Raw genomic sequence first — 25,638 nt, 5'->3', positions numbered from 1 at the left:
AACAAGAGAAGCCACTGCACCACTGCAGTGAGAAACCCACTCGCCACAACTAGAGAAAGCCTGCAAACAGCAACGAAGACCCAATACAGCCAAAAATAAAAATAAATTAAAACAAACAAAAAATAAACCTTATAGCCCAAATAACTCAATGAGCTGTTAACTGACTAATCAAATTAGATCAAGTTCTAGCATATAAGACACAGTCTATGTATCTTCCATAGTTCCTATTAGCTGAATTAAATGGAACCCACAGCCCCTAAAGATCTTTAAAATCCTAGAATACTCAAACCTCACATTATATTTTATTATTTCACTAAAATGTCGTATCTTTTCAACAACAACCCTTGGCAGTGGAGATCCTTGGCTACAAAGCTGTCACCCACAGAATCTAAACAACTTCGAACATACAGCAGGATACTGATTAAATAATTTATATAAGGAAATAATCATGCTTCCTTTCCAAACGTTACCTATCAGTACTGACAAGGCGATGCAGAAGATAAGCAACGTGTATAACTGTCAACATGTTCTGAATTACGTTACTAAGAGGACAGTTTATAAAACTTTTAAAAAGTATTTGTGTCCAGGATCTAACCCAGACTTACAGTAAAAAGGGTTTAAGAAAGAGAAAAGGATCAACAGGAAGCATAATTATATCCTATTTACGCATTTATTTAATCAGCTAGACTGCTACATGCTCAAAATGTGTAGATTCTGCAGAAGATGACAACTCTGTAGCCAAAGAGCTCCAATGCAAAAAATCCTCATTTTGGGAATCCATCCTATGGGAGGAAATTCCTGAATAGAAGGATAGCTGCTATAATTCCAGCACTGTTTGTGATGCAAAAAAATGAAAGCCACTTGAACATCAACAAGGGAAAAACTGTTACATAAGCTAGATGTAGAATATTACACAACTGTTAAAATATGTGTTAGTACTATAGCTATTGATTTGTAAGGGATGCCTGTGATGTACCAAGTGAGAAAAGTACGTTGCAAGTAATATTAACATGTTTTTTTTTTAAAAAGCTCTGTGTTTAGACAAATGGATAAAGGTGTGTTAAGGCTGCCCCTGTTCAGACTGTCAACATTTGTTAACCTCAGCAGGTGAGACTGGTAGGTAGCAGGTAGTTAAGGAGAGGGTATGGGCTCCTCATTATTCACTTTTAGATTGTTTTCATCACTTATAATGAATAAAAAACATGTAATTTTTTAGAATTAGAAATAAATTGGGGAGTTGTTTTTGACAATCCCTCCAATGACCAAACAAAAAGAAAATAAGAGGGAATGAAAGGGAAAGGGAGAAAAACAGGGCCAAGACTTTATTGGTTTTTTGTTTTGTTAAATGCCATCAGTGATTATAAGCACCCCTGCCAGCTATGTCAATATGGACTGTTACCAACACTAAACATGGGTTCAATTGGAAAGGACTTCCTAGTAAAAAATGCTAACTCTATAAGGATAATGTTTCAAATACCTTACATCTGTTTATTTTCCAAAATATTTTCAGTTTGCTGAACTACTGAAATCACCCAGACTACTAATATTAATGGGGTAAAATCTATTCTTCAGATTTGCAAGATACATCTAAGAATTTCTATAGCACTACTTAGGACTTTTTTTTAAATATAAAAATTTCTAAATACACACAAATGTAAAGAGAATATTCTACGGACCACAGGTACCCAGCACCCAGTTTTAACAACAGTTAATACACGGCCAGTTTTATCTGTACCTCCACTAGCCCCCACAGATTATTTACCTAGGTACTTTAAATTTTAAAAGCTATTTGGCATAGTCATGTTCAAATTAATCTAACAAAACCATTTTTCCTCTAGTAATCTAGTATTAAACAACATGCAACGAACTCTATCAACAGTAAAAACACGTCACCTGAATGAAAATTTAATAAATCTACTGCTTATTATAAGACATCAATTTAGGTGTCTGTTAACTATCAATTTCTAAATTTTATACATTTTATGTCCAAAGAAAACTAAAAACAACAGCACATGTTAGAATGAGTTTTGTACCTTCTTGTCAGTACTCATTTTCCTTTGTTGTGATTATTTTTAAAAGTTACCTTTAAAGAATTCTCCAGGATAGTCTGGAGGTGGTGATACCATAGGAGAATCTAGGTTTACAATGGATTTCATGACAATTTCTAAAGCATTTCTTCCATACTGCAATAAAAACCAAATAAATTTAACAAGTTTCAGTATTTGGATACTCTTCAACCACATGACCAAGTGAATGCTATAAAAACTATTATTGTACCAAAGAGTCAAAAATAGCAGGACTCAATTATTTTTATATATATTTTACACTGCCTAGTGCCTCATTCACACCTTTGTACACAGCAGGCATTCCATAAATAAACAACTTTCTTTACTTCTGGGAACTCACACTTCATTCATCCACAAGTATTTATTATAATCTTATTTTCCAATAGGAATGAGAAGATGATTATATTGCACAGTTGATCACCAAAGATCTAACTGCCACGTGTCTTATAGGACTAGCCATGACTTTATAGCAAAACCATAAGAGGAGACAGCTTTAAGTTTTAAACAGCAACCACTTTCCCTTTCTGTTCCTTACAGACACCATACACTGCAATCATTTTTCACAGATAGTGAAAGCTGAAATGTACCTTATTATCAAAGTTGAACCTACTCAGATCTCTGGATTCTGTTGCTCTTCTGTCTCCATGTGTAAGCGCACCCTATCCAAACATAAAATCTCCAATCAAGGCACAGAAGACAGGTTAACATATATCATCTTTTACACACATCTATATAACTCAAAAACTTACCAAACTCTCAAGTCTTTTAGCAACAATAGATGCAAATCTTTGTTCTCCTGCCAATTCAGAAATCAGAAAGACGTATTCCGGAGCAGTAACTTGGTTTGATCTATGAGTTCGTCCTGTAATGACAAAAAAAAAAAAAAAAAAAATTCGCTGATTGTGCTCTCTAGATACTAATATTCTGAGACCTATTCCCAGCACTTAACAGTAAGCTGGTATCCAGAAATCTTTAAATCAGAAGAAAAATTAAAGAATGTAACAATTACCCTAACTCCCCAAAAGGCACAAAATCAAAAACGCCAACTTGAACAACATCTGTATTCAGAACCTTACTCCCACTTATGGGGGAGCAGAAACTCCATAAAATTATTAAATGATAAACACATTACTGGTGCTACCCCAGTTTAGTTGACCACAATGTTGCTGATGCACAGCTGCTCTGGATTCTCCCAAAATTGTTGTTGTTGTTGTTTTAAATCACCAGGTCACAGGGACATGAAGATGGAAGGGAAGGGAGGAGCAATGTGCCCTCAATGAAGCTACTGGGGGTTGAAAAAGACATCAAGTGGCAGCTGCTCTGACATGGATAACACCCTTGGAAATCTACAATGAAGATACTCCTGAGGAGCCCCATTCTTGAATATAATGCCAGAAAGCCCTACCATAGGTCTTTTACAGCTTTTAAAACAGCCAAGAAATAAATTCATGATGCCCTCTATATTTTAAGGTATATGCAATACACAAACATCTCCAAAACCTACATATGTGTCAAGTTTAGTATATCTAGCATTAAAATATTTCCCCAGTAATTCCTGGCTATGAAGTGAAACTCAGTGTAGGAACTTACCAAACTGCTGAATTGCTCTATCAGCACTCCATGGTAATTCCAGGGTCATATGAACTCTTCGCCTTTGATTTTTAGCTCTCCTATCTGCTTGTAATGAAATACCTGAGCTGGCAGCTTCTGAGATGATAGCAATATTCTGTATCAAATGTAAGGAAAAAAGAACAAAAGATCACTTCTGCACAAAGAGAGGTGGGGAAACATCCACCAATACGTATTCTCCTTTACTTCCTAACTCTCAGTTTTAGCTGTACATGGTTACAAGGACACCCAGAATCAAGATTACATTTCCCAGTCTCCCTTACAGCTAAGTGTGGGCACACTCCAGCCAGTAGGTCACCTGAACAACGTCCAGGAAATGTCCCTAATCAAAGATATGCCCTTCCCCTCCTCTTTTTTTCTCTCTGCTGGCTGAAATGTAGAGGTGTGATGACTGAACCTGAAATATGGAGGTAACTAGGAAATGGAAGGCTGCATATTAAAGGAACAAGACAGAAGAGACCTAGACTTCAAGGGGTCATACCAGTCCTGGTCCACCTACTCAAACTTGTACATGAGAGAAATGAACTTCCACTTTAAGCGAATATGATTTTGGATTTTCTGTCACTTAACAGCCAAATCTGATCCCAACTAATGCAATTTCTAACGCACATGGGCCTAAATTACTAACGAAACAAGTACTTAAAATAACTGATAATACCTCTACCTATAATCTTTAAAATATGTAACATGAGCTTTTAAATACATTTAAAAGACAACTTTGATAATGGTAATAGCTACTGTCTATTTTCTAGTTGCAGAGGCAAAAAAATTTTGAAATACAAAGCAAAATGTGGATAAAGAGATAAGATTTTATTCTACCCCCTTTAGATTAAGGAAGGAGGTTGAAGTGGTGCTCCTACCTATTTTTTAGCAAAACGCTTATAGCAATTCCGACTAGATGGAGGAAGAACTGATCTGAGAATCTGAAAATTGATGAAGTTTACTTAACAATAAGAGCATACAGAAAGGGCCTCTGAAGGTGACCACGACCTCTGCAGTGGTCAGTTACGCAAGTGTAATCTACAACCATTCAGAGTAAATCGTCTCAATAGGACATGGCAGAGCAAGACAATAAACAGCAAGATCAAAGGATCCCAGTAATCGGGGCATGTGCTTAAATATATTTCTAGACTCAAGATTACACTGACACTAGGGTGTAGCATTAGGTGTAGTGCCACTAAGATGACCTGAGAGAACACAATATTCTGATTAAAGACTTCAAAGGCCTCCAAAGCTATCAAGAGCTACATCTAATTCTATGCACAAAACACCACATTCGATTTATAAGAAAATAATGAAAACGTGTAAAATGTTCAGTGATTATGTGTACTTACTTAAAAAAATAGAGTAAGAACATTCAAAAGACATGATTTATATTAAAAGAAAAAACCTAAAGATTAATCCAAATGTATGGGCATTATTCTTTTCGCCAAAAAGCATCCCAGAAAAACATACCTTATCTCCATCCATAAATCTTTGTTTTTCCGTGATATTTAGTATTTCCACAGGGACATCAAGTTCAGATCTTGACTCATAAGATATACTTCCATCATCATTGCTTACAACCCTCCCCTTGCGGCCAGTCATCTGCAAAGCCGAACAGCGTCACTTACAATTAATGTAGCTGACTATGGTGCATGAAGCTCAGGGCTCCCAACATAGAAACTCGGTGGGAGGTGAAAGGGATAATGAAACCAGCATGTACTGTGCAACCTGTCCTGCATCAGGCACTGGGGGAGAGAGAACATTGCAACACAGTGCCTGGTTCTGAAAAGTTCAAATTCCAGGGGAGAAAACAGACATGCGGCAATGATAACAAAGACTGCATGACAGGTGCAATAACAGAGATCCGTGTCTTGGGGCAGATACTCAAGATAATAGGGGCAGGAATTTACTTGCTCTAGGATGACAACTAGAGTAGAGCAAGGGTTCTAAGATCTAATAGAGGATATTAGATAATTATATGATGATACCAAATATATCACTTATTCTAAAGGGTTTGAAAGTGGCAAAAAATTACCTAGAAGAGACACAGCCCTGATCAAGTCATATTTACCTCAGCAACATTCTCAGGGCCACCAAGTTCATCAATAAGTTCATCCAGGGTATTAGGTGGGAGGTCTTCAGCTAATTTTTCTAGTTTATCAAGTAGGTCTTTCTTCATCTGCTGGGCCCTTTCCACGGCATCCTGACTTGTTATAAGGCTATTGTTGCTGTTGGTGTTACTGTTAGCTAGATGAAGTACATTTGTTAAAAATCAGTACAAAGTTTAAATATTTGTTTTGTTTAAAAGTACATTTCACAGACAAAGCAAGCTTCCACATGGATACCTGGTGCACTGTTAGGAGCAGGTGAAATTACTGGTGTAGAAGAAAAACTAGGTCGTTTTGATCCAAGACCTGATGCTAATAAGGCACTTTGAATAGAATCTGGATCTATACTTCTCTTTTTTTTTTTATCTTTGTTTTTCTTGTGGTCCTTTCTGATTAACCAGGGATCTGAAAATTAAGGAAAGACACGTATCAAATCATTTGTTAACAAGTACAGAATTTCCAAAGGAAACAACCGTTGAGTTTTTTTGTATTGTTGAGCGACAACTTGTAAACCACCACCAACTTCAGAGGTCCAGTACACCCATACACCATGAGGTAAATTCCATGGTTTGAGGTTATACTTAAGTGCACAAAATTGAGGTCATGATCTCACATAAATATGCTGAACCTCCAGAAGACAGACAAGCTTGGAGCTGCCACCAAGCAAAGATTAGAATCTGTGTGATGATTTCTATAGGAAAAAAAAGGTTTTAGTACAATACCCCATTTCAAATACACAGAAATAGGGACGTCCCTAGTGGTCCAGCGATTAAGAATCTGCCTTCCAATTACAGAGGATGCAGGTTTGATCCCTGGTCAGGGAACTAAGATCCCACATACCACAGGGCAACTAAGCTCGTGTGCCGCAACTAGAGCCCATGTGCTCTGCAGCCTGCGTGCCACACTAGAGAGAAGCCCACACGCCGCGACAAAAGATCCCGCCTGTCGCAACTAAGACCCAACGCAGCCAAAAATAAATAAACAAATACACAGAAATAACTATCCTTTAGCTTACATTTAATAGATTCATGAACTCACCATCTTCATCATCCTCACTAGACTCATCTCTAAATGGGTTGAAATCATCGTCATCTCCAGAACTCATGTTTTTAGAGCTCTCGTAGTCACTTTCTTCATTATCGGAGGCATCAGATTCACTTCCACTATCATCAGAACTGCTACCAGTAAGGCCACCTATTTTTCTTGCTTTTTTGGATTCTCGAGTTATTTCTTCACCTATCCTCAAACCCCAAACAAGAGAGTCAGCCCAAACACACTGTTCTAAAGATCCAGGAAGCTACATTTAGTTCATGAGCTAATACACTTAGTTAACTCAAATGAGAAATGAAGAAAAACAGCATTTGTGTAAGTATATAAGAACAATTAAAAATTCATAAACAAGAGCTAGCCTTTTGGATTCCTATAAGAAATCAGGTTATATTCAATTATTCTTAAGAAGAAATCAGGTACATAAGTACAAATGCAAGACAGCCTTCAAGTGCACAAGTTTCAAAATAAACATCTCAAGACAACAGAGATGAAACAGAATCTCTGGCATTGTCACAATTTGTGTATCAGGTTGAGAGAAGAGGCCTAATAATTACAGATTTATAAAATATGCAAATACTTTATGGAATACTAAAAAAACTAATCTATAAAACTACATTTTTAAAAGTCAAACAAGGTGCTGATCTGAATTATCTTACTGAATATTCATAAAAGATATCTGGAATAAACCAACCAAAACTAAGCAGAACATTAAAATGTTCACATATTAATGATGGTGAGAACATAATTCAAAAAAGGGAAACATGACCATCTATCTATCTGACTACTCTGTTACTGACTCCAGGACTCAGCTTTACTTTTTGTGCCACTAAAATTAAAAAATACTGTCAATTATATTATAATAGCCAACCTACTTTCAGGCATATTAAAAACGTAAGGGAAAAAAAAGCATTTCTTAGAACCGATGAAAGGTAAGGTTAAAGTGTCAGGCACTGTGTTTAGAACACACAGTATGATAGTCTTCACAATATGAGTTATTATCACCATTTTAGAGAAAGAGAGCCTGAGAAGTTACCTTCTGAAAGTCAAAGAGCTTACTTAGTAACCACCTAAACACAAACCCAAGTTTGTATTATTATAAGATGTCTAACAAACAAAGATGAGTGTATTCCTAATAATTAAATAATAAACTAACAAAAGTCTCTTTAAAGAAGACTATATAAACACACACTCACACACACAGCATTGACAACAGAAAGGCCCGGATTTTGGTTCCCCATTTATCACCCAGTAGTTGTGCCAACCTGGGGATATCGCTTAACCATTTAGTCTTTCTGTGCCTTAGCTTCCTCTGTCTATAAAACTGAAAAAATATAACCTACTTTCATACGGATCCCTTGCAAGTTGAATGAGATCATGTGTGCGCAGTGCTCAATACAGTGCCTACTCAGCACCAGTCAAATCGTTAAAGCCCCAATTTAAAATGGGGTTACTTGTGCATTCAAAAACTACATGAGCCAAGGGAATTCCCTGGTGGTCCAGTGGTTAGGACTCCGTGCTTTCATGGCCATGGCCCAAGGTTCAATCCCTGGTCAGGGAACTAAGATTCTGCAAGCCATGTGGTGCGGCCATAAAAAGAAAGGAAGGAAGGGAGGAAGGAAGGGAGGCAGGGAGGGAGGGAGGGAGGGAGGGAGGGAGGGAGGAAGGGAGGGAGGGAGGGAGGAAGAAAGAAAGACACTTCCTTAAAAAAAAAAAAAAAACTACATGAGCCAATTCAAGGAAGGCAGTACATTCCCAAAATACAGCTTGCATCAAGATGCTCAAATTTATACTACTTCCAGCACCATTTAAAGAAAAGTACCCACCTTTCCGCTTCTTTATTTTATTTTCCTTACAAGGACTATCTCTTGGTGAGCTGTTGTTACTTGGAGCTGTCAAATCGATTCCTAGCAAACTATAAAGTTTTTTCCTGTCTGGAGCAGGGAAGTGTTTTTCAATGAGTGACTGCAACACTCCTCTGTTCGAAGAGAGAAAAAGTGACAGTTAGTGGCTCAGTATGCAAAATAGTTTATTATACATAAAATCTTACTGAATGTATTTGTTTAAAATAAGTATACTTTATTAGCAGCATTTCCAAATTGGATATCAAAAGTAGGTTAGCTCCACATAACTGTAAAGCTGTTAGGAACTCAGCACCAATGGTTCCTGATTCTTTTTCAGAACTGCTGCACAGAGGAAGACTCCGTGAAGAAAAATTGCACAACAGTGACTCGAGTCAACAAGTGATTCAAAAGAGTTGGATTCTGAATGTAAAGGACTTTAACAATCCTTTAACCAATTTATTTCACATATATTTTCCATTTTCAGGTACATGCAAGAGTTACAAATAATAAAATCTATGTCTTACTAAAAAATACATTTGGGGCTTCCCTGGTGGCACAGTGGTTGGGAATCCGCCCTAGCCAATGCAGGGGACACAGGTTCGAGCCCTGGTCCGGGAGGATCCCACATGCTGCGGAGCAATGGAGCCCATGCACCACAACTGCTGAGCCTGCGCTCTAGAGCCCTCAAGCCAGCCACAACTACTGAGCCCACGTGCCACAACTACTGAAGCCCACGTGCCTGGAGCCCGTGCTCTGCAGCGGGAGAGGCTGCCGCAATGTGAGGCCCGTGCGCTGCAGCGAGGAGTGGCCCCCGTGCAGCAATGAAGACACACACAGCCAAGAAAAAATTTTAAAAATAAATAAAAATGAAATAAAATAAATTTTTAAAAAATAAAAAATGAAAAGTACATTTTATTCAATCTTACAAAATACTGATAATCCAGCTCAAATGAATTTTAATATTCTAGGCCAAGACTGTCCAACTGAAATACAGTGCAACCCAAGCATAATTTTTACACTTTCTAGTAGCTACATTAAAAAGTAGAAGAAAACTTGTGAAACTAACTTTAATATTTTATTTAACTTAACATATCGCTTTAAAATGTAATCAATGAAATGTTTTACATTATATTTCTTTAAGTCTTTGAAACCTGGTGTCTATTTCATACTTAAAGGTCATCTCAATTTGGACTAGCCACTTCAACTCTTAATAGCTCCCTGTAACTAGTGCCTATCATTTCAGAGGCAATACTAGGCAGGCAAGCACAGGAAAGATACAGATTAGCAGGTGCATGTTTTGCTTTTAAAAGTAGTTTTAAGTTATATCTATCTTAAAATGAGCCACTTGAATGTGTCCCCTAAGGCAAAAGATAGCATGGCAGCAAAAGTTATTTTGTTAATTTTGCTACCAGAGTAGAACTGTCTGTTAGGCAAACAAACTGAAAAACAGTGTCTAAAAACATTTTTAAAATCTCTTTTGACTATCTCAGGATTATTTGCAATGTTTATATTAGAGCATACTAAACTAGGGCAAACTAAACTATACTGCTCCTTTGGATAATGGTAGTTTCCAATACACAAAGCCAAAACAAAACTGAGTATCTTAAACCAAGCTGTCAGATTTCCAAGATGTACAAAACAAACAAAAATCAAGCCCTTCAGTTAGTCCAAATACTGGACATAATATTGTCAAAATACTTAACATTTCAGCATTTCTATGTTTTTGTTTTCCAATAGACATGTTGTTATGCATACACAGGACCATAAAAACTAAAATCAGAAAAACTTTAAAACGCAAAAATTTTGCCTCCAGGAAATGCCAACATTTAAACTAATCTAAGTAAAAACTCAAAACCATAAACATTACTTGGCAGTTGAAACGAAATCATTCAATTCTCCTCCACCCTCTTCCAAGGCTTCTAATGTTCTAGCTTCTCCCGTAGACTGCAGACCAATTACAACACACTGGAGGCAAAAAAGAATATTATTAATTATAAATAAAAATATCTACGTGGTTTCTTAAGACTTATTTTAAATATTTAGTTTAAAAAAAGATTTCAAACAAGAATTACCCATTACTGTATGTGTGTACCAATTTATTTATTCTACATATATTTGAGACATGCTACATGTAATACACTTATCTAGGAAACAGTATTACAACAGTGGACACTACTGAAGCCCCTGCCCCAGTTCTTTGTGCTTTAACTAAATATGTATTTACCAAAAAGGAAAACACCTTAATGTAATATATATATCCATGTGTTATCAGTTGTTACATCTATGGTTAGCCAAATTATAGTGATGTTTGTTTATACTTTTCTGAGCTATCCAAATTCTTTATAAACACGTATTGCTTTTATTATCTTAAAAATGCATTTTTTAAAGTCTTACTATGTTAATATTTTTTACAAGTACCCTTTAGAAAAAAAGGCTTTTTTAAGTAGAAAGGCTCAACACCCAAAAGACTAAAACACATAACCAAAGATGAACCTTACTTTTCCATTCTTGATTTCTTCTCGAGCTAGTTGAACAACCCTCTTAACTTTGGATGCTATGCACAAGTATTTGAAAAATCTCTGGTGAGCAGACCAGAACTGACCCCACATGGATTTTTTCATTCGTTGCTCAGCATCAATCAGATCTGCAGCTTGCTGAAACCGCTCTCTGGCGATGACCCACTGAAGGTGCACAATCAACATTTTAGATATTTCAATCTTTTGAGTGTGATTTTAAAATGACTAATTCAATCAAAATAAAGTGCAAGACACCATTTAACATGAACTCAACGAAGCATTTTCAGTAACTTGGGAATCTCTAAACAAATGTTTTTTAGGACGCTCACATAGAGCTGTCCCAAAATTCTTATTAACTAATGCAGTCATTTTAGGAAACAGTTACATTGTGATTTTAAAAACTATACAACCAAAATAAATGGCTATTTTTTATAAATTACTTTAACAAAGAGAAAATTGGGAAAATAAGGAACCAGTGATTTATCTGTTGTTTTATAGCAGAAATATACTCCTGTGAGCTGACAGGAGTATACTGGACAAAATATACTCCTGACTGGACAAAATTGGCTAACAGATACATTATCAGGTACATTAAAAGTACTAAGAGTTAATAAAAACATGCTCACCAGTTTGACTGCTTTGTTATACATTTTAACATAGCTCTGAGAAAGAAGAACTTCCTCAATTTTGAAGGTCACTCCAGTAAAGCTCAGCTGTCGAGCAATGTACATTCCTCTAAGCTTCATATCCATAGCAACTATTTCCATGGCACCAACACCTCTGAATAAAATTAAAACACACAGTAACTATCATTAAATATAGTAGAGCTTTAACATACATGGAAGAGATTTTAGCAATAACACCTCTTTTAGATTGCTACTGAGAACAAATAGTGTATACTGTAAATTGCATTACCTCCGTTCTACTGCCTGAATAAAATCACTGAATTCTCTAAATGGAGTTCCCTCACCCCATATTCCAAGACGGTTCATATAGGCCATGTTTCGTGGTTCAGAAGCACCTGAAAAACCCCCAAACAAAACATATTATAGCTGAAAAAATAACATATGTATCTCTCTCTTTTAAATATGTAACTACTCACCAGTGGCACTAGCATAAACAACTCTGGCTTTTGGCAATTTGTTCTGAAGTTCTAAAACTGCTAAGCCTGTCTTGGTTGGCTTTGAAGAACCAACAGGACATAAGTTTTTTGCTTTATGACATTCATCAAACACTATCTGTAAGGAGTAAATTAAGGAACATGTCACATTAGTAGCAAGTGTCTCCAATCTTTCAGGAAGAGTTAACTTTTATTTCACTTAGGACTTGGGAAACATCCAAGATTTCTGGGATGGTAGCTGGAGTAAAAAAAAGAATCAAGATTATTAGGGGGAGGGATGCTGTTGATAACAAGCCCCTGAGCATTAACTTTTTTTTTTTTTTTAACTAATATTCACATACCTATACCTATTAACTGGTTTTGTCAAACCTTAACATTTTGCCATATTTGCTTCAGATGGTTTTCTTTTTCTGTAAGATCACAAATATCAATGAAGCCCTCTATGTGCCTCTCCTTGATCTCCATAGCCCCCTTCCCCCAGCCACAGAGGCATTCACTGAATTTGGCATTAACCTTAACTGGATATTTAATTTTTTTTTGGCATCTAGAAAATTTACTACTGCAGAAAATGAAGACTGCTTGAATCGAATGGGGGGTGGGTGGTGGAGGGCCTGTGGTTTTTCTTTTTGATAACTACTGTAACACTGTCCTTCAGGCGGCTAAGGGAGTTTCATATTTTGTTTGGACATCATTAGGCACCGAAGCTCTTGCAGGACAACTTTAAAGCTATATGAATTCTGCCATTTTGCTAGCATTGATATGGCTCTTGGGTCCACCACTCCATTAGAACTATTAACTCCATTCATATTAATTTTTCTTACAAATCTTACAAAGGGGGTTGCTTCTGGGTATTTAGGTCCACATTCTATCTTAATGCTGTATATTCAGTTTTCATAAACTGTCCGAGCCCGTGGTGGCTGCCACCTTGCGGCGCTGTCACTCCTGAACTGGATATTTAATTCTTAATTAGAATGAACGAAAGGATCCACTACGGCTAAAAATGTCCACCACACAGATAATTTGAGCAAATTTTGTTAAATAGAAGCACAACTGATAACCAACTTAATCAGTACTTCAAAAACTGGTGATCCTCATGCAGGATAGTAAAAGGTATGCTATGAGCAAATAAGTTTGGAAATCACTAAGTTAAGAAGGGAATATGGTATTCAGCATGTCCCAAAACTATTAACATTTTCCTAAAGCAGGAACTTAAATACTGGCCTCGTATATGACAGCTACAAAACAGAATCAACTTTCTGACTCCCTTGGACTCTATGTAATCATTAAAGCTCTCGTCCCAGCAGTCTTTTTATTTAACCTCAGAATTCCTGTGTGTTATATTTTGTGTCATTAAAAATTATAAAACTTGTTGCAAAGGATACCACTCCATCGAAGTCATCACCGCACCAATGTAGGAGTTGTTTTAACCTCGTTTTGTATTTACCACCAGACTGACTTTCACCAATGAGGGAAGAATAGGTAGCAAAAATCACACCCTTCTTCACACTCCCATTATGTTTGGAAGAAATTTTTCCGTATTTAAACTAAAAAAGAAAAGAGAAGAACTTAATAAATACACTTTTGTCTCTAAAATATTTATCCCACCCAGATTTCTACAGCAGGAAACTGGTGGTACCATGATGGGCTTCAGGAAAGTCAAAGGACCTCTTAAAATCATACACAAAATTTCTCATACACATGTGTACACATACATACACACACACATGAACCCTCTCGTGTGTGTTTGTGTGTGTGTGTGTATAACTTTAACGTACAAGGATCCAGTTTTCATCAAAGTCTCAAAAAAGTCTATCATCAATAAAAGATTACAGGGCTTCCCTGGTGGCACAGTGGTTGAGAGTCTGCCTGCCGATGCAGGGGACACGGGTTCATGCCCCAGTCCAGGAAGATCCCACATGCCGCGGAGCGGCTGGGCCCATGAGCCATGGCCGCTGAGCCTGCGCGTCCGGAGCCTGCGCTCCGCAACGGGAGAGGCCACAACAGTGAGAGGCCCGTGTACCGCAAAAAAAAAAAAAAAAAAAAAAAAAAAAAGATTACAAATCAAACTCCCCAAGAAAAGGTCACAATATTCATTCTACAAATATTTATTGTGCATTTACTACATGCAAAGCACTGTAATTAAGATCTGAGGGCTATATAAGAATTATGATTAATAGTTACGGTGGTCTTCCTCAATTATGCTGATTTAGAAATCAAAAATATTTCTAGATGCCCCTTACATGTTTCAGTTTTGAACTGCTAGTAGTCATTCAAGACACAGTACTTAACCCAACAAACCACTCAGTAACCCTCATCCAAAAAAAGCCACTGATGGGCAGGGCAACAACACCGAAGCAACTTAGGACTCAACACTGAAGCAACTTAGGACTCGCATGGAAAGTAGATTTACATTTACTTATTTTCAAAGGGCTAGCAAGGAAGCACCTGCAGGAACTAGGTCTGTCTATTCTACCCATGTGACTCCAGGAATTGCTGCATAGTAGGAGGTCAATAAAGATTTGCTAAATGAACATTGGACTGTGCTTTCTAGATAATGAAACACATTTTCTTCCATTTGACAGAACTGTTTTAACATGAACACAGGTACGGGTATACAAGTCCACTGAATGTACAAATATCTAAAACAGTGTCCAAATCACAATTCTCTCTATATGATGCGATGGGCACACTACCTGTCCATATAGCTTTATCACACTGCACCCTTATACTCATAAGTATATGAGTTTCACTCATATACAGTAACTTCAGAAACAGACAAAAACAAACAAATGAAAAACCCTGAAGAGTAAGAGAATAAACTCCATAAAAACAGACAATGCTTATTTTGTTTGCCGCTACATAACCCTACCTAGCATATTATTTAACACTTAGTAATCCGAAAACCAACAATAGTGGCTAGCACTCACTATGCTTTCTGTGAAATAACTCATTTAATCCTCTTAACAACCCTACGAAGTAGAAACTATTATTATTCCCATCTCACAGATAAGTCAATATTTATTGAATGACCAACTGAATAGAAAAGTTTCATACCTTATTTAATGAATGGACCAAAATGTTTTTTGCTCCAATATCCCTCAGATCTCTTTCGGCATCATACTTTAAATCATTTGAAACACTGAACCTGCCACAAAAAAAAGGGAAAAGAAAAACACACAAATTCAATACAAATCCCATCATTCTAGCAATATTCAGGAATAAACAAACCCAGGCCTTGACACTTCAAAAAAATATACCTACTCACGAAGACCCATCCCCATATGCTGGATTATTCACAAACAAAAGCTTCCACAGCCAGTCTTTAGCACTTACCACAAAGCCCTTTTTCTACTCAACAAATAATTTTCATAGATGATTCCTGCTATTGTCCTTCCTTTTCCTACACCAGCACCATCACCTATTAAGAATCCAGCACGATCTCCATTTGGTAGGAATGTTTCATGTTGCTGAAAAAGAAAACGCTGGTAATTATCTATTCCTTTAGATATTTTGGCAATCAGTCTTTCATACCTTGTTTTAGTCATATATTAACATTCTCTGTTTTTATAGAAATGGCATGTAGTTGGCTTAGTGTGCATACTTTTACGTAACTATACAGGCATACCTCATTTTATTGTGCTTCACTGTTACTGCACTTCAGGGGCTACTGCATTTTTTACATATTGAAGGTTTGTGGCAACCCTGCATCAAGCAATTTTATTGGTGCCATTTTTCCAACAGCAGTTGCTCTTCCGTGTCTCTGAGTCACTTTTTGGTAATTCTCATACTATTTCAAACTTTTTCATTATTATTATATTTGTTATTGTGATCAGTGATCTTCGATGTTACTATTTTAATTGTTTTGGGCTGCCATGAACCCCGCCCATATAAGATGGTGAACTTAATTAATAAATGTTGTGTGTATTGTGACTGCTCCACTGACTGGCCATTTCCCCCATCTCTCTCTCTCCTTCAGCCTCCCCAGTCCCTGAGACACAACAGTATTGAAATTAGACCAATTAATAACTCTACAATGGCTTCTTTAAGCATTCAAGTGAAAGGAAGAGCTGCATGTCTCTCACTTTAAATCAACAGCTAGAAATGATTACAACATAAGGAAGACATGTTGAAAGCCTAGACAGGCTGAATACCAGGCCTCGTGCTCCAGATAGCCAAATTGTGAATGAAAAAAAAAGTTCTTAAAGGAAATTGAAAGTGCTACTTCAGTGAACAAACAATAAGAAAGCGAAACAGCCTTATTGCTGACATGAAGAAACTTTTAGTGGTCTCGAAAGAAGATCAAACAAGCCATAATATTCCCTTAAGCCAAAGCCTAATCCAGAGCAAGGCCCTAACTCTTTAATTCTACGAAGGCTGAGAGAGGTGAGGAAGCTGCAGAAGAATTTTGAAGCTCACAGAGGTTGGTTCATGAGGTTTAAGGAGTCATCTCCGTAACATAATTGCAAGGTGAAACAGCAAGTGCTGATGCAGAAGCTTCACCAAGTTATCCAGAAGATCTAGCTAAGATAATCGATAAATGTGGCTACATTAAACAACAGATTTTCAATGTAGATGAAACAGCCTTCTTTTGGAAGAAGATGCTATCTAGGACTTTCATAACTAGAGAAGAAGTCAATGTCTGGCTTCAAAGCTTCAGAGGACAGGCTGACTTATGAGGGGCTAATGCAGCTGGTGGCCTGAAGTTGAAGCCAATGCTCATTTCCCATTCCAAAAATCCTAGGGCCTTTAAGAATTATGCTCAGTCTACACTGCCTGTGCTCTACAAATGGAACAAGGCAGCACATCTGTTTACAACATGATTTACTGAATATTTGAAACCCACTGTTGACACCTACTGCTCAGAATGAAAGATTCCTTTCAAAGTAATACTGCTCATTGACAATGCACCCAAGAGCTCTAATGGACATGTACAATGAGATCGATGTCACTTTCATGCCTGCTTTGTAAAGCAGCCTTTCTGCAGCCCATGGAGCTAAGAGTAATTTCGGCTTTCAAATCTTACTCTTTAAGAAACACATTTTGTAAGGCTGTAACTGCCATAGATAGTTGATTTCTCTGATGCATCTGGACAAAATCAACTGAAAACCTTCCAGAAAAGGAATCACCCTTCTAGATGCCACTAAGAACATTCATGATTCATGGGAAGAGGTCAAAATATCAACATTAACAGGAGTTAACCCTCATGGATGACTTGGAGCGGTTCAAGACTTCAGTGGAGGAAGCAGATTCTTGAGATGGAATCTCCTCCTAATGAAGATGCTGTGAAGATGGTTGAAATGACAACAAAGGATTTAGATTACATAAACTTAGTTGATAAAGCAGTGGCAGAGTTTGAGAGGACTGACTCCAATTCTGAAAGAAGTTCTGTGGGTGAAATGCCATCAAACAGCACTGCATGCTACAGTGAAATCATTAGTGCAAGGAAGAATGAATCAATGCAGCAAACTTCACTGTTGTCTTATTTTAAGAAACTGCCACAGCCCCTCCAGCCTTCAGTAACCACCACTCTGATCATTTAGCAGCCATCAACACCAAGGCGAGACCTCCCCCCATCTTGCTGAAGCCTCAGATGATGGTTAGCATTTTTTAGCATTAAAGTATTTTTAAATTAAGGTATGTACATTGTTTTTCTGGACATAATGCTATTGCACACTTAACAGACTACATAATAGTGTAAACACTAAGTTTTGCATGCACTGGGAAACCAAAAACTTCATGCAACTCATTTTATTGTGACATTTGCTTTACTGTGGTAGTCTGGAACCAAACCTGCCCTATCTCCGAGGTCTGTGTATTTTTTTCTTGCTACCCTCGTATGTAGCAGGTAATTAAAGTTAAAAAATTGGTGAGTATTCTTCCATAATTTTTCAAGGACTGTACAACCAAATACAAACTTTTTTATAAAACATAAATATGGGGGATGGTTGCCTATTTATTTTACAAAAATGGAGTATTTCAGAAATCCTTTCAAGACAATTGACATAATATAAAAGCTGGTAAAACACCCATATGGTAATACCAAAGGTTATTCAATCACTCCCCAAGGGTGTGAGCTTTCAAATCTTTTCTAGCTTTCAGCCACTGGGGGGAAAAAAAACTGCAACAAATAGCCTTATATATATATGTTCTTATCTAATAGTTCTATGAAACAGACTCGCATGGAATTGTTAGGTAAAAGGATATAGGTATTTTTAATTTTAATACATGTTCCCAGTGAATTCCAAAACGGTTATGACAATTTATCATTTGCACTAGAAACACATTCCCCATATCCACACTACCCCTTTAATTTTCTAACACATAAAACTTCTATAAAAATCACATTCACAAGATTTTCATGCAAGGGAAACTTAACTTTGAATTAAAACAACTATACATTGTGAACTAAAATTAAAGATAAAAACTGTATGTAGCTATAAATTACACAGCTTACCTGGGCTGCATATGTAATTGCCTCAAGCTGTAATGCTGATAACCAGCCATTATCAATGGTTTCTTCAGAAATAGACGTTTTGTACCAAACATCAGGAGGAGTAACACTGGATAAAGAACTAGTTTCAACTACAGCATCTGGGTGACGCAGGCCAATTTTTACTAAATAAAAATTTAAAAATATTTCATTTTAATTATTCTAAGTAATAACACTTCCCAGTCTTATCATAAGATATTGCAATATTTCTCCTGACAGAGAAAATATAAGAAGTAACTATACACCCTGGGATCCTATATAAAGTCACTGATTGATGGTAAAGTACTGTTTAAATTTGACTAAAATTACCTATTTATCAACTACCTATGGTTTAAATAGAGACTTGCTGATTAAAAAGATCTAGAAAAATACCACCACAGTTCATACCAACAGGTTCTCCAGTAGTAACAGAACATAATCCTAGATTAACGACATCATTTTAAATAACCAGGAAAGTATGGGACCTTGGAATCCATACACAGTTGGTAAACAGAGATTTTTAGTTTAAGTGGTCTTATTGGTGACTTTTTATAGAAAGCCAGAGTATAGGAGAGAAAAATTCTAGCCATAGATTTTTTTCCATCTTATTACCCCCATAAAATGAAAAAGTGAAAAATTTTACACAAAAACTAAAAATTATTCATTTTCAACTTAATACAGTGGCCACTAAAAAAATGAATCATGGTCATTACGGGAAAAAAGGAAGCAATGGTGTTAATTTAAACCACTGAATTCGAATAGCAGATTTTATTTTTAAGATTCCCATGTTTTTATAATTTGCTTTAGATAAGCTGTATAAAGCTAAGATACGTGTTTACATTTCTGTAATTTACTATGATTTTATAATCACTGCTGATATGAGCAAAATTAACTTGAAAGGAAAAAGCCTTTTCACTCCTGGTTTTAAAAGACTTCATTCCAAAGCAAAGCTCTAAATTTCTGTAGGAAAATTTAAAAACTCACAGAATTTTCATGTAGCTATTTTAAAACATATTCTAGTTTAAAACATACTACAGGGTTTCCCTGGTGGCGCAGTGGTTGAGAGTCCACCTGCGGATGCAGGGGACACGGGTTCGTGCCCCGGTCCGGGAAGATCCCACATGCCGCGGAGCGGCTGTGCCCGTGAGCCATGGCTGCGGAGCCTGTGCGTCCGGAGCCTGTGCTCCGCAACGGGAGAGGTCACAACAGTGAGAGGCCCGCGTACCGCAAAAAAAAAAAAAAAAAAAACACACTACAAAGCTCACACTTATCAAATTCTGAGGTACCCAACATGGATAGATCTTAATACATAATAATGTGTGTGGCAGTTTTTTAAGTTCAAAAGGAACCCAGAAGTCTTTCATTATTTTGACAAATCCCAAAGACATACGTTTTATTGGCATATACTCTGCATAGGTTTCCGCATGACCCATTTCTTCTTCATCTTCTTCCTCTGGTTCATCTTCCTCTTTCACAACAGGGACCTTCTGTAACAGAGAGAGCAAAATCAACTAAGTCCAGAAACTGGAGGCCCAGCCAACACACAGAAAAACTCTTCTGTAGGAATACCCACTATCTTCAATCTTGGAAACAGGACATACCACTTCTATATTCCCTAATATCTGGGTCAGAGTCTATGGTTTCCCTGCTCCTCCAAAGATAAGCACAGATAATCCATGACCTGCTCTCATCGCAAACACACAAATGGGTCACCACAGGGCTCCACCACCTTCTCAAACTACCTTCCCCTTCAGTATTACCTGCCAGCCTCCCTGATGCCCAGAAGTCTAACCTCCAGTCCTCAATCTTCATTGCAGTTCCAGGAATAGAAAGAACAAGGGGTCTGGAGAGAAAAGGTGGATGAGCCCCAGCAGCACATCCTACAATCTCATGGGCAGGAACTCTCTTTAAGTCTCACATCCCACCCTCTTCTCAGTTACCTTCATCTGTTTCTTTCCCTTAGATCCTAAAACCAAAACCGTAGAAAACTCTGGAGTTTAAAGGTTCTTCTAAAAGACAGCGAATTTACTTCAGACATCTGTGTCTCCACAGACACAACAACAATCATACAGAATCCTATATCACCTACTCTCCAAACGTCAGCACATCTGAGAATAAAATGAGGAGTTATTAGTAACTTACACCAGGAAAACAGCAGTAAACCCAGACTGCCCCAGGCAAAGTGAGTGAATGGTCAATATAGTCATGTTACCTTGTGTTTCTCTACAGAATCTTAAAGAGGTAGAGGCAGGGAGGAATAGGGGACTAAGAAGCGCCTGAAAAAGCTGCTTTTCACTATCAGTAAACCATAATGGGAAGCTCTTTATTAATGTGGGCTTGATCAAGGAAGAATGTAGGGAAGAAGCTGTGGGACCCAGTATACCAAGGAAGGGAGGAGAAGGACAAAGAGAAAACCTAGTCAGGACCTACAGGTAATGCCAAGGACACATGGCATTAAAATGTAACATCAGGGCTTCCCTAGTGACGCAGTGGTTAAGAATCCGCCAGCCAGTGCAGGGGGCACGGGTTCGGGCCCTGGTCCGAGAAGATCCCACATGCCGCGGAGCAACTAAGCCCGTGCGCCACAACTACTGAGCCTGCGCTCTAGAGTCCGCGAGCCACAACTACTGAGCCCACGTGCCACAACTACTGAAGCCTGTGCGCCTAGAGCCCGTGCTCTGCAACAGGAGAAGCCACCGCAGTGAGAAGCCTGCGCACCGCAACAAAGAGTAGCCCCCACTCGCTGCAACTAGAGAAAGCCCGCGCGCAGCAACGAAGACCCAACGCAGCCAAAAATAAAATAAATAAAACAAGTTTATCTTAAAAACAAATAAATAAATAAAATGTAAGGTCAGGCTCCTCTTTTATTTTATTTTTATTTTACTTATTTATTTTTATTTAGTCTAGAGCAGCATATGATGGCACATAGATGCTCAATAAATGTGGGAAAGAAAAGGGAGATGTGAGATAAACATGCAGCCATCAACCCATGGAGTCCTTAGAAAAAAAATCCAAAGAAACCCTGAATGTTCTCAGAAAGTATGCCAAAATAAAACCCAGTTTCAGAAATAAGAGATGAAATGGGGCTGGCCAAAGAAACAGACCCAGACCCCACTTCTGCTGTTATCTGTGTAGCCTTGGGCAAATTACTTACATTCTGAGTCCTGCCCATCCCCCTTTGCACCTTTTCCTCATCTGTAAAATAGGAATGCGCACTGTGCTAAATGACCAGCCGCCTTTCTCCCTCTACCTTGTCTTTCCCTACCTTTAAAAAATATATACCGCAGGTATATAATTGGAGGATTAGGTGGTAACACAATACGGTCACAAAATCCAAGGACCAGACAAGTAATATGTCTAAGCCAGCTGGATGTAAAATGGCAACTGACACCAAGCTTAGGGTCAAGGAGATAAATGAAGGGGAGGGAGACTGTGGTACACGGGGAATGTGTGACCAACATACAAAGTAGATGTTCACTACTCAACTCTAAGCATGTTAACACGAGGTGAGGAATGTGGGCCCAGGATTATCAGGTACTCCTATTTTTCAAGAGAACCTGGAAATCAGCATTTTATGTGTTTGCAACACATTCAAAATTTTCAAAATAATGTGGATGCCAAACAAAACACCTGTCAATTGGTTTTTATCCACAGGCTACCAGTTTGCAATCTGTTAGATGTCTCTTAACTGCTAGGACAATATAGAACTTTTGGCATGTTATGGGCAACATGGGCTGGACTGGGAACTTGAGCACTAAATAATCTTAAAGAAAAAATGCATTCTTATTTTCCAAAAATCAACTTCCAAGTAAGCTGCTGGCACTCAACTGTTAAGTAAACTGATACTGCCAACACTTGTTCTCCTGGTCCCCATTCAAAACCTCAGGCACAGGTTGCTTTGCTGTCTCTCCAATTCTGTATTTCATTCCCAGTCTTACCAATCCTCTGGTATCATTATGTGCAGTCCCCTCTTACTTTCTTTTTACCTTTCCCCTCATCCTTTCCAATCACCTTTGCAATCTCTGACGTTTAGTTCCTTATCACTTCCCTTCTGGACTACTTAACCAACCTCCTAACCTGTCTCTTCTTCCCAACACATCCTGAGTCACTAACAGGTCCCTCTACTTCCAGGGGCCTCACTGGTGCTGCTCCAAGTCCCAAGTCCATCAAATTCAATTCAGGACCCTCCAGAGAGCCCCCAATCAACCGTTCCAATTTCTTCCTGCAAGCCAAGTATCCTAAGCATATAGCTACCACCTCCTCTGTGCCTATTAATGCTGTAGCTCCCTTCCTAAAAGGCCCTCTCAAAGTCTCTCCAGACTCGACACCCAAACTCCATGACATTGCCTCCATAGAATGAAGTCCTGGGTTTCCCTGGTGGCGCAGTGGTTAAGAATCCGCCTGCCAATGCAGGGGACACGGGTTCGATCCCTAGCCTGGGAAGATCCCACATGCCGCGGAGCAACTGAGCCCGTGTGCCACAACAACTGAGCGCTCTAGAGACTGTGCTCTGCAACAAGAGAAGCCACGACAATGAGAAGCTTGCTCACCACAATGAAGAGTAACCCCCGCTCGCTGCACTAGAGAAAACCCATGCGCAGCAACAAAAACCCAACACAGCCAAAAATAAAAACAAATAAATAAATTTATTAAAAAAAAAAAAAGTGAAGTCCTCCTAGGCCATCTGAGTCTCATCTTCCTACAAACTCATAAGCCCTATTGCGAGCATCACTATTTACCTCTTGCTGTACCTTATATTACTACTTAAACCATGTGGCATTAATTATATGTTTATTAAAATGGGGAGCCAGAAACCCACCACACAGAGGCAGGGTTATACACTGCGTAATTATTAAATACACGCACAGAATCAATTTACCTGAAGCATATAGCATTTCCAAAATGTAAAAATAATGTTAACATATAATTACTCACAACTAAACCATTATATGATCTGACATCCCATAACCAGCTATATAATAAGGCTCAATCCTAAAATGAACATAATTATCAAATACTTTTGGTTAACTCCACATTGTCCTTTTTACTTATCAGATGAAATTCACAATAGAAAAGCGTCAGCACTTTGTATAATACTCTATCTATCAAATATGTATCTTATAATCCCCTTGTTTAGCATATATTAATTTATTCCAGTGAGGTTTAATGCTTGTTCATTAGTTTATGTAGCTGAGAAGCTCCCCTTCACCCCAAAAAAAGTTTTCTGAGGGCTACACTTAGCCAAGTGTACTTTCATACCACACAAAAATACAGATATAGCTTTTGAAACTCACCATGGTCGGGGAAAAACTCCTCATTTTCATGTCATTTATCCATATTCTTGCTACTTCTTTATTAGAAGACTCTTTCTTTACTGTGCCATTGCTTACATCAGCTGAGGGGGAGAAATAATGTACATTTTATAACAAAATATCTATTTTCCTACAGTTTTTAAAAAATTCAGTAAAGTTTACCCACTTCACAAACCAAAGAATACCAATCTGCTTATCTCTAACTTAAATTAAGCATAAGGATAAAAATACTCATGCTATATGTCATTACGGAGGTAAGAATTAACATTAGAAAACAACTTAAAAGGAAACATGTGCACAGGAAATTTGAAAACTATTTATCAAAAAGACACCTTAACCAGAACGCTATTTGGCAGTTTATTTCAAAACAATTACCCACAGCCAGCATTACTCTGAGACACTTCACTTGGTGCAAAACCTGGTATTAGCACCAAGACAGAATCAATCGCACCTGATCTGGAAGTACTTACTAACCTTCAAGGCAAAATAATTATTTCTGGAAGGGAAAAAAAAAAGTTTGGGAACTCTACTGTCTTCCCTCAGAATAAAGATCCAAAGAATGAACCTGTTCTTCTATACCAGTGGTTTGCAAACTCTTTTAAGATATAGCACAAGAACCTCTCCATCAAAGTATCAATCAAAGTAGAACTACGGGGCTTCCCTGGTGGCTCAGTGGTTAAGAATCCGCCTGCCAATGCAGGGGACACGGGTTCGAGCCCTGGTCCGGGAAGATCCCACATGCCGCGGAGCAACTAAGCCCGTGCGCCACAACTACTGAGCCTGCGCTCTAGAGCCCGCGAGCCACAACTACTGAAGCCCACGCACCTAGAACCCCATGCTCTGCAATAAGAGAAGCCACAGCAGTGAGAAGGCCGCGCACTGCAACGAAGAGCAGCCCCCACTCGCTGCAACTAGAGAAAGCCTGCGCGCAGCAATGAAGACCCAACAGAACCAAAAATTAATTAATTAATTTTTTTTTTTTAAAAGAACTACTTGGTTGAGAAGTTCTGAGCCCCTGTTACTAGCCTCCATCCTCCAAGTATACCTGAAGCACTCCCAGTACCTGGTATTCTTGCAATTACAGTGTGAAAATTACACCAGGAGAACAGATTATGACCTTATGTATTCTACCAAAAGATAGGGAGTATTTGGGTGGCCTGTCACTTGGGACTACAAAATGGCTGGGATTAAAGTGTTAGCAAAATAAGGAAGCTGGTACAGAGATAATAAATTTACTTAGGAGCACAGATCTGTTTAATATAACTGTGGGAGAGCCACTGAACAGTTCATAGAAAGAGTTACAGGACTGGAGCTCAACTGAGAGATCAGAATCCAAAGAGACACCTAAAGGGCTAAGGGCTCCAAAAGGGGCAGAGAACATGCAGGGAATTCCCTGGCGGTCCAGTGGTTAGGACTCCATGCTTTCACCGCCGCTGAGGGCCTGGGTTCAATCTCTGGTTGGGGAACTAAGATCCCACAAGCCATGCGGGGCGGCCAAAAAAAGAGAGAGAGAGAGAGAACATGCAAAACCTCGCTCTTTGC

The 25,638-nt window shown here is 38.2% G+C and overlaps 1 protein-coding gene and 1 pseudogene across 11 annotated transcripts in view; both read right to left on the bottom strand.

Annotated features, from left to right (window-relative positions):
• SBNO1 (strawberry notch homolog 1) overlaps positions 1-25,638 on the bottom strand; it is a 56,279-nt gene that overhangs the window by 16,639 nt on the left and 14,002 nt on the right. For 7 of the 11 annotated variants that reach the window (XR_004521378.2, XM_019950312.3, XM_073789967.1 and 4 more), the window contains 21 exons: positions 24,079-24,179; positions 20,175-20,271; positions 18,770-18,930; positions 15,649-15,782; positions 15,370-15,460; positions 13,698-13,859; positions 12,298-12,433; positions 12,111-12,216; positions 11,822-11,975; positions 11,178-11,360; positions 10,547-10,644; positions 8,662-8,813; positions 6,827-7,024; positions 6,402-6,479; positions 6,026-6,193; positions 5,752-5,927; positions 5,151-5,282; positions 3,657-3,792; positions 2,816-2,928; positions 2,654-2,725; positions 2,084-2,183 (listed from right to left, as the gene is read on the bottom strand). Coding sequence is in view for 10 of the 11 variants with exons in the window: in XM_019950312.3 (XP_019805871.1) it covers positions 2,084-2,183; positions 2,654-2,725; positions 2,816-2,928; positions 3,657-3,792; positions 5,151-5,282; positions 5,752-5,927; positions 6,026-6,193; positions 6,402-6,479; positions 6,827-7,024; positions 8,662-8,813; positions 10,547-10,644; positions 11,178-11,360; positions 11,822-11,975; positions 12,111-12,216; positions 12,298-12,433; positions 13,698-13,859; positions 15,370-15,460; positions 15,649-15,782; positions 18,770-18,930; positions 20,175-20,271; positions 24,079-24,179 (2,748 nt within the window). In the remaining variant the exon portion in view is untranslated. The remainder of the gene's footprint in view (positions 1-2,083; positions 2,184-2,653; positions 2,726-2,815; positions 2,929-3,656; positions 3,793-5,150; positions 5,283-5,751; positions 5,928-6,025; positions 6,194-6,401; positions 6,480-6,826; positions 7,025-8,661; positions 8,814-10,546; positions 10,645-11,177; positions 11,361-11,821; positions 11,976-12,110; positions 12,217-12,297; positions 12,434-13,697; positions 13,860-15,369; positions 15,461-15,648; positions 15,783-18,769; positions 18,931-20,174; positions 20,272-24,078; positions 24,180-25,638) is intronic. The other 4 variants (XM_004312836.4, XM_019950313.3, XM_033836762.2 and 1 more) reach the window with 2 other exon arrangements.
• On the bottom strand, positions 12,440-13,410 carry LOC109552551 (ubiquitin-conjugating enzyme E2 variant 1 pseudogene; annotated as a pseudogene).

This window comes from Tursiops truncatus, chromosome 13, assembly GCF_011762595.2.
Source record: "Tursiops truncatus isolate mTurTru1 chromosome 13, mTurTru1.mat.Y, whole genome shotgun sequence".
Taxonomy (NCBI): Eukaryota; Metazoa; Chordata; class Mammalia; order Artiodactyla; family Delphinidae; genus Tursiops; species Tursiops truncatus.
The sequence above is the reverse complement of the archived record's forward strand: the minus strand, read 5'-3'. Positions and strand labels throughout refer to the sequence as shown.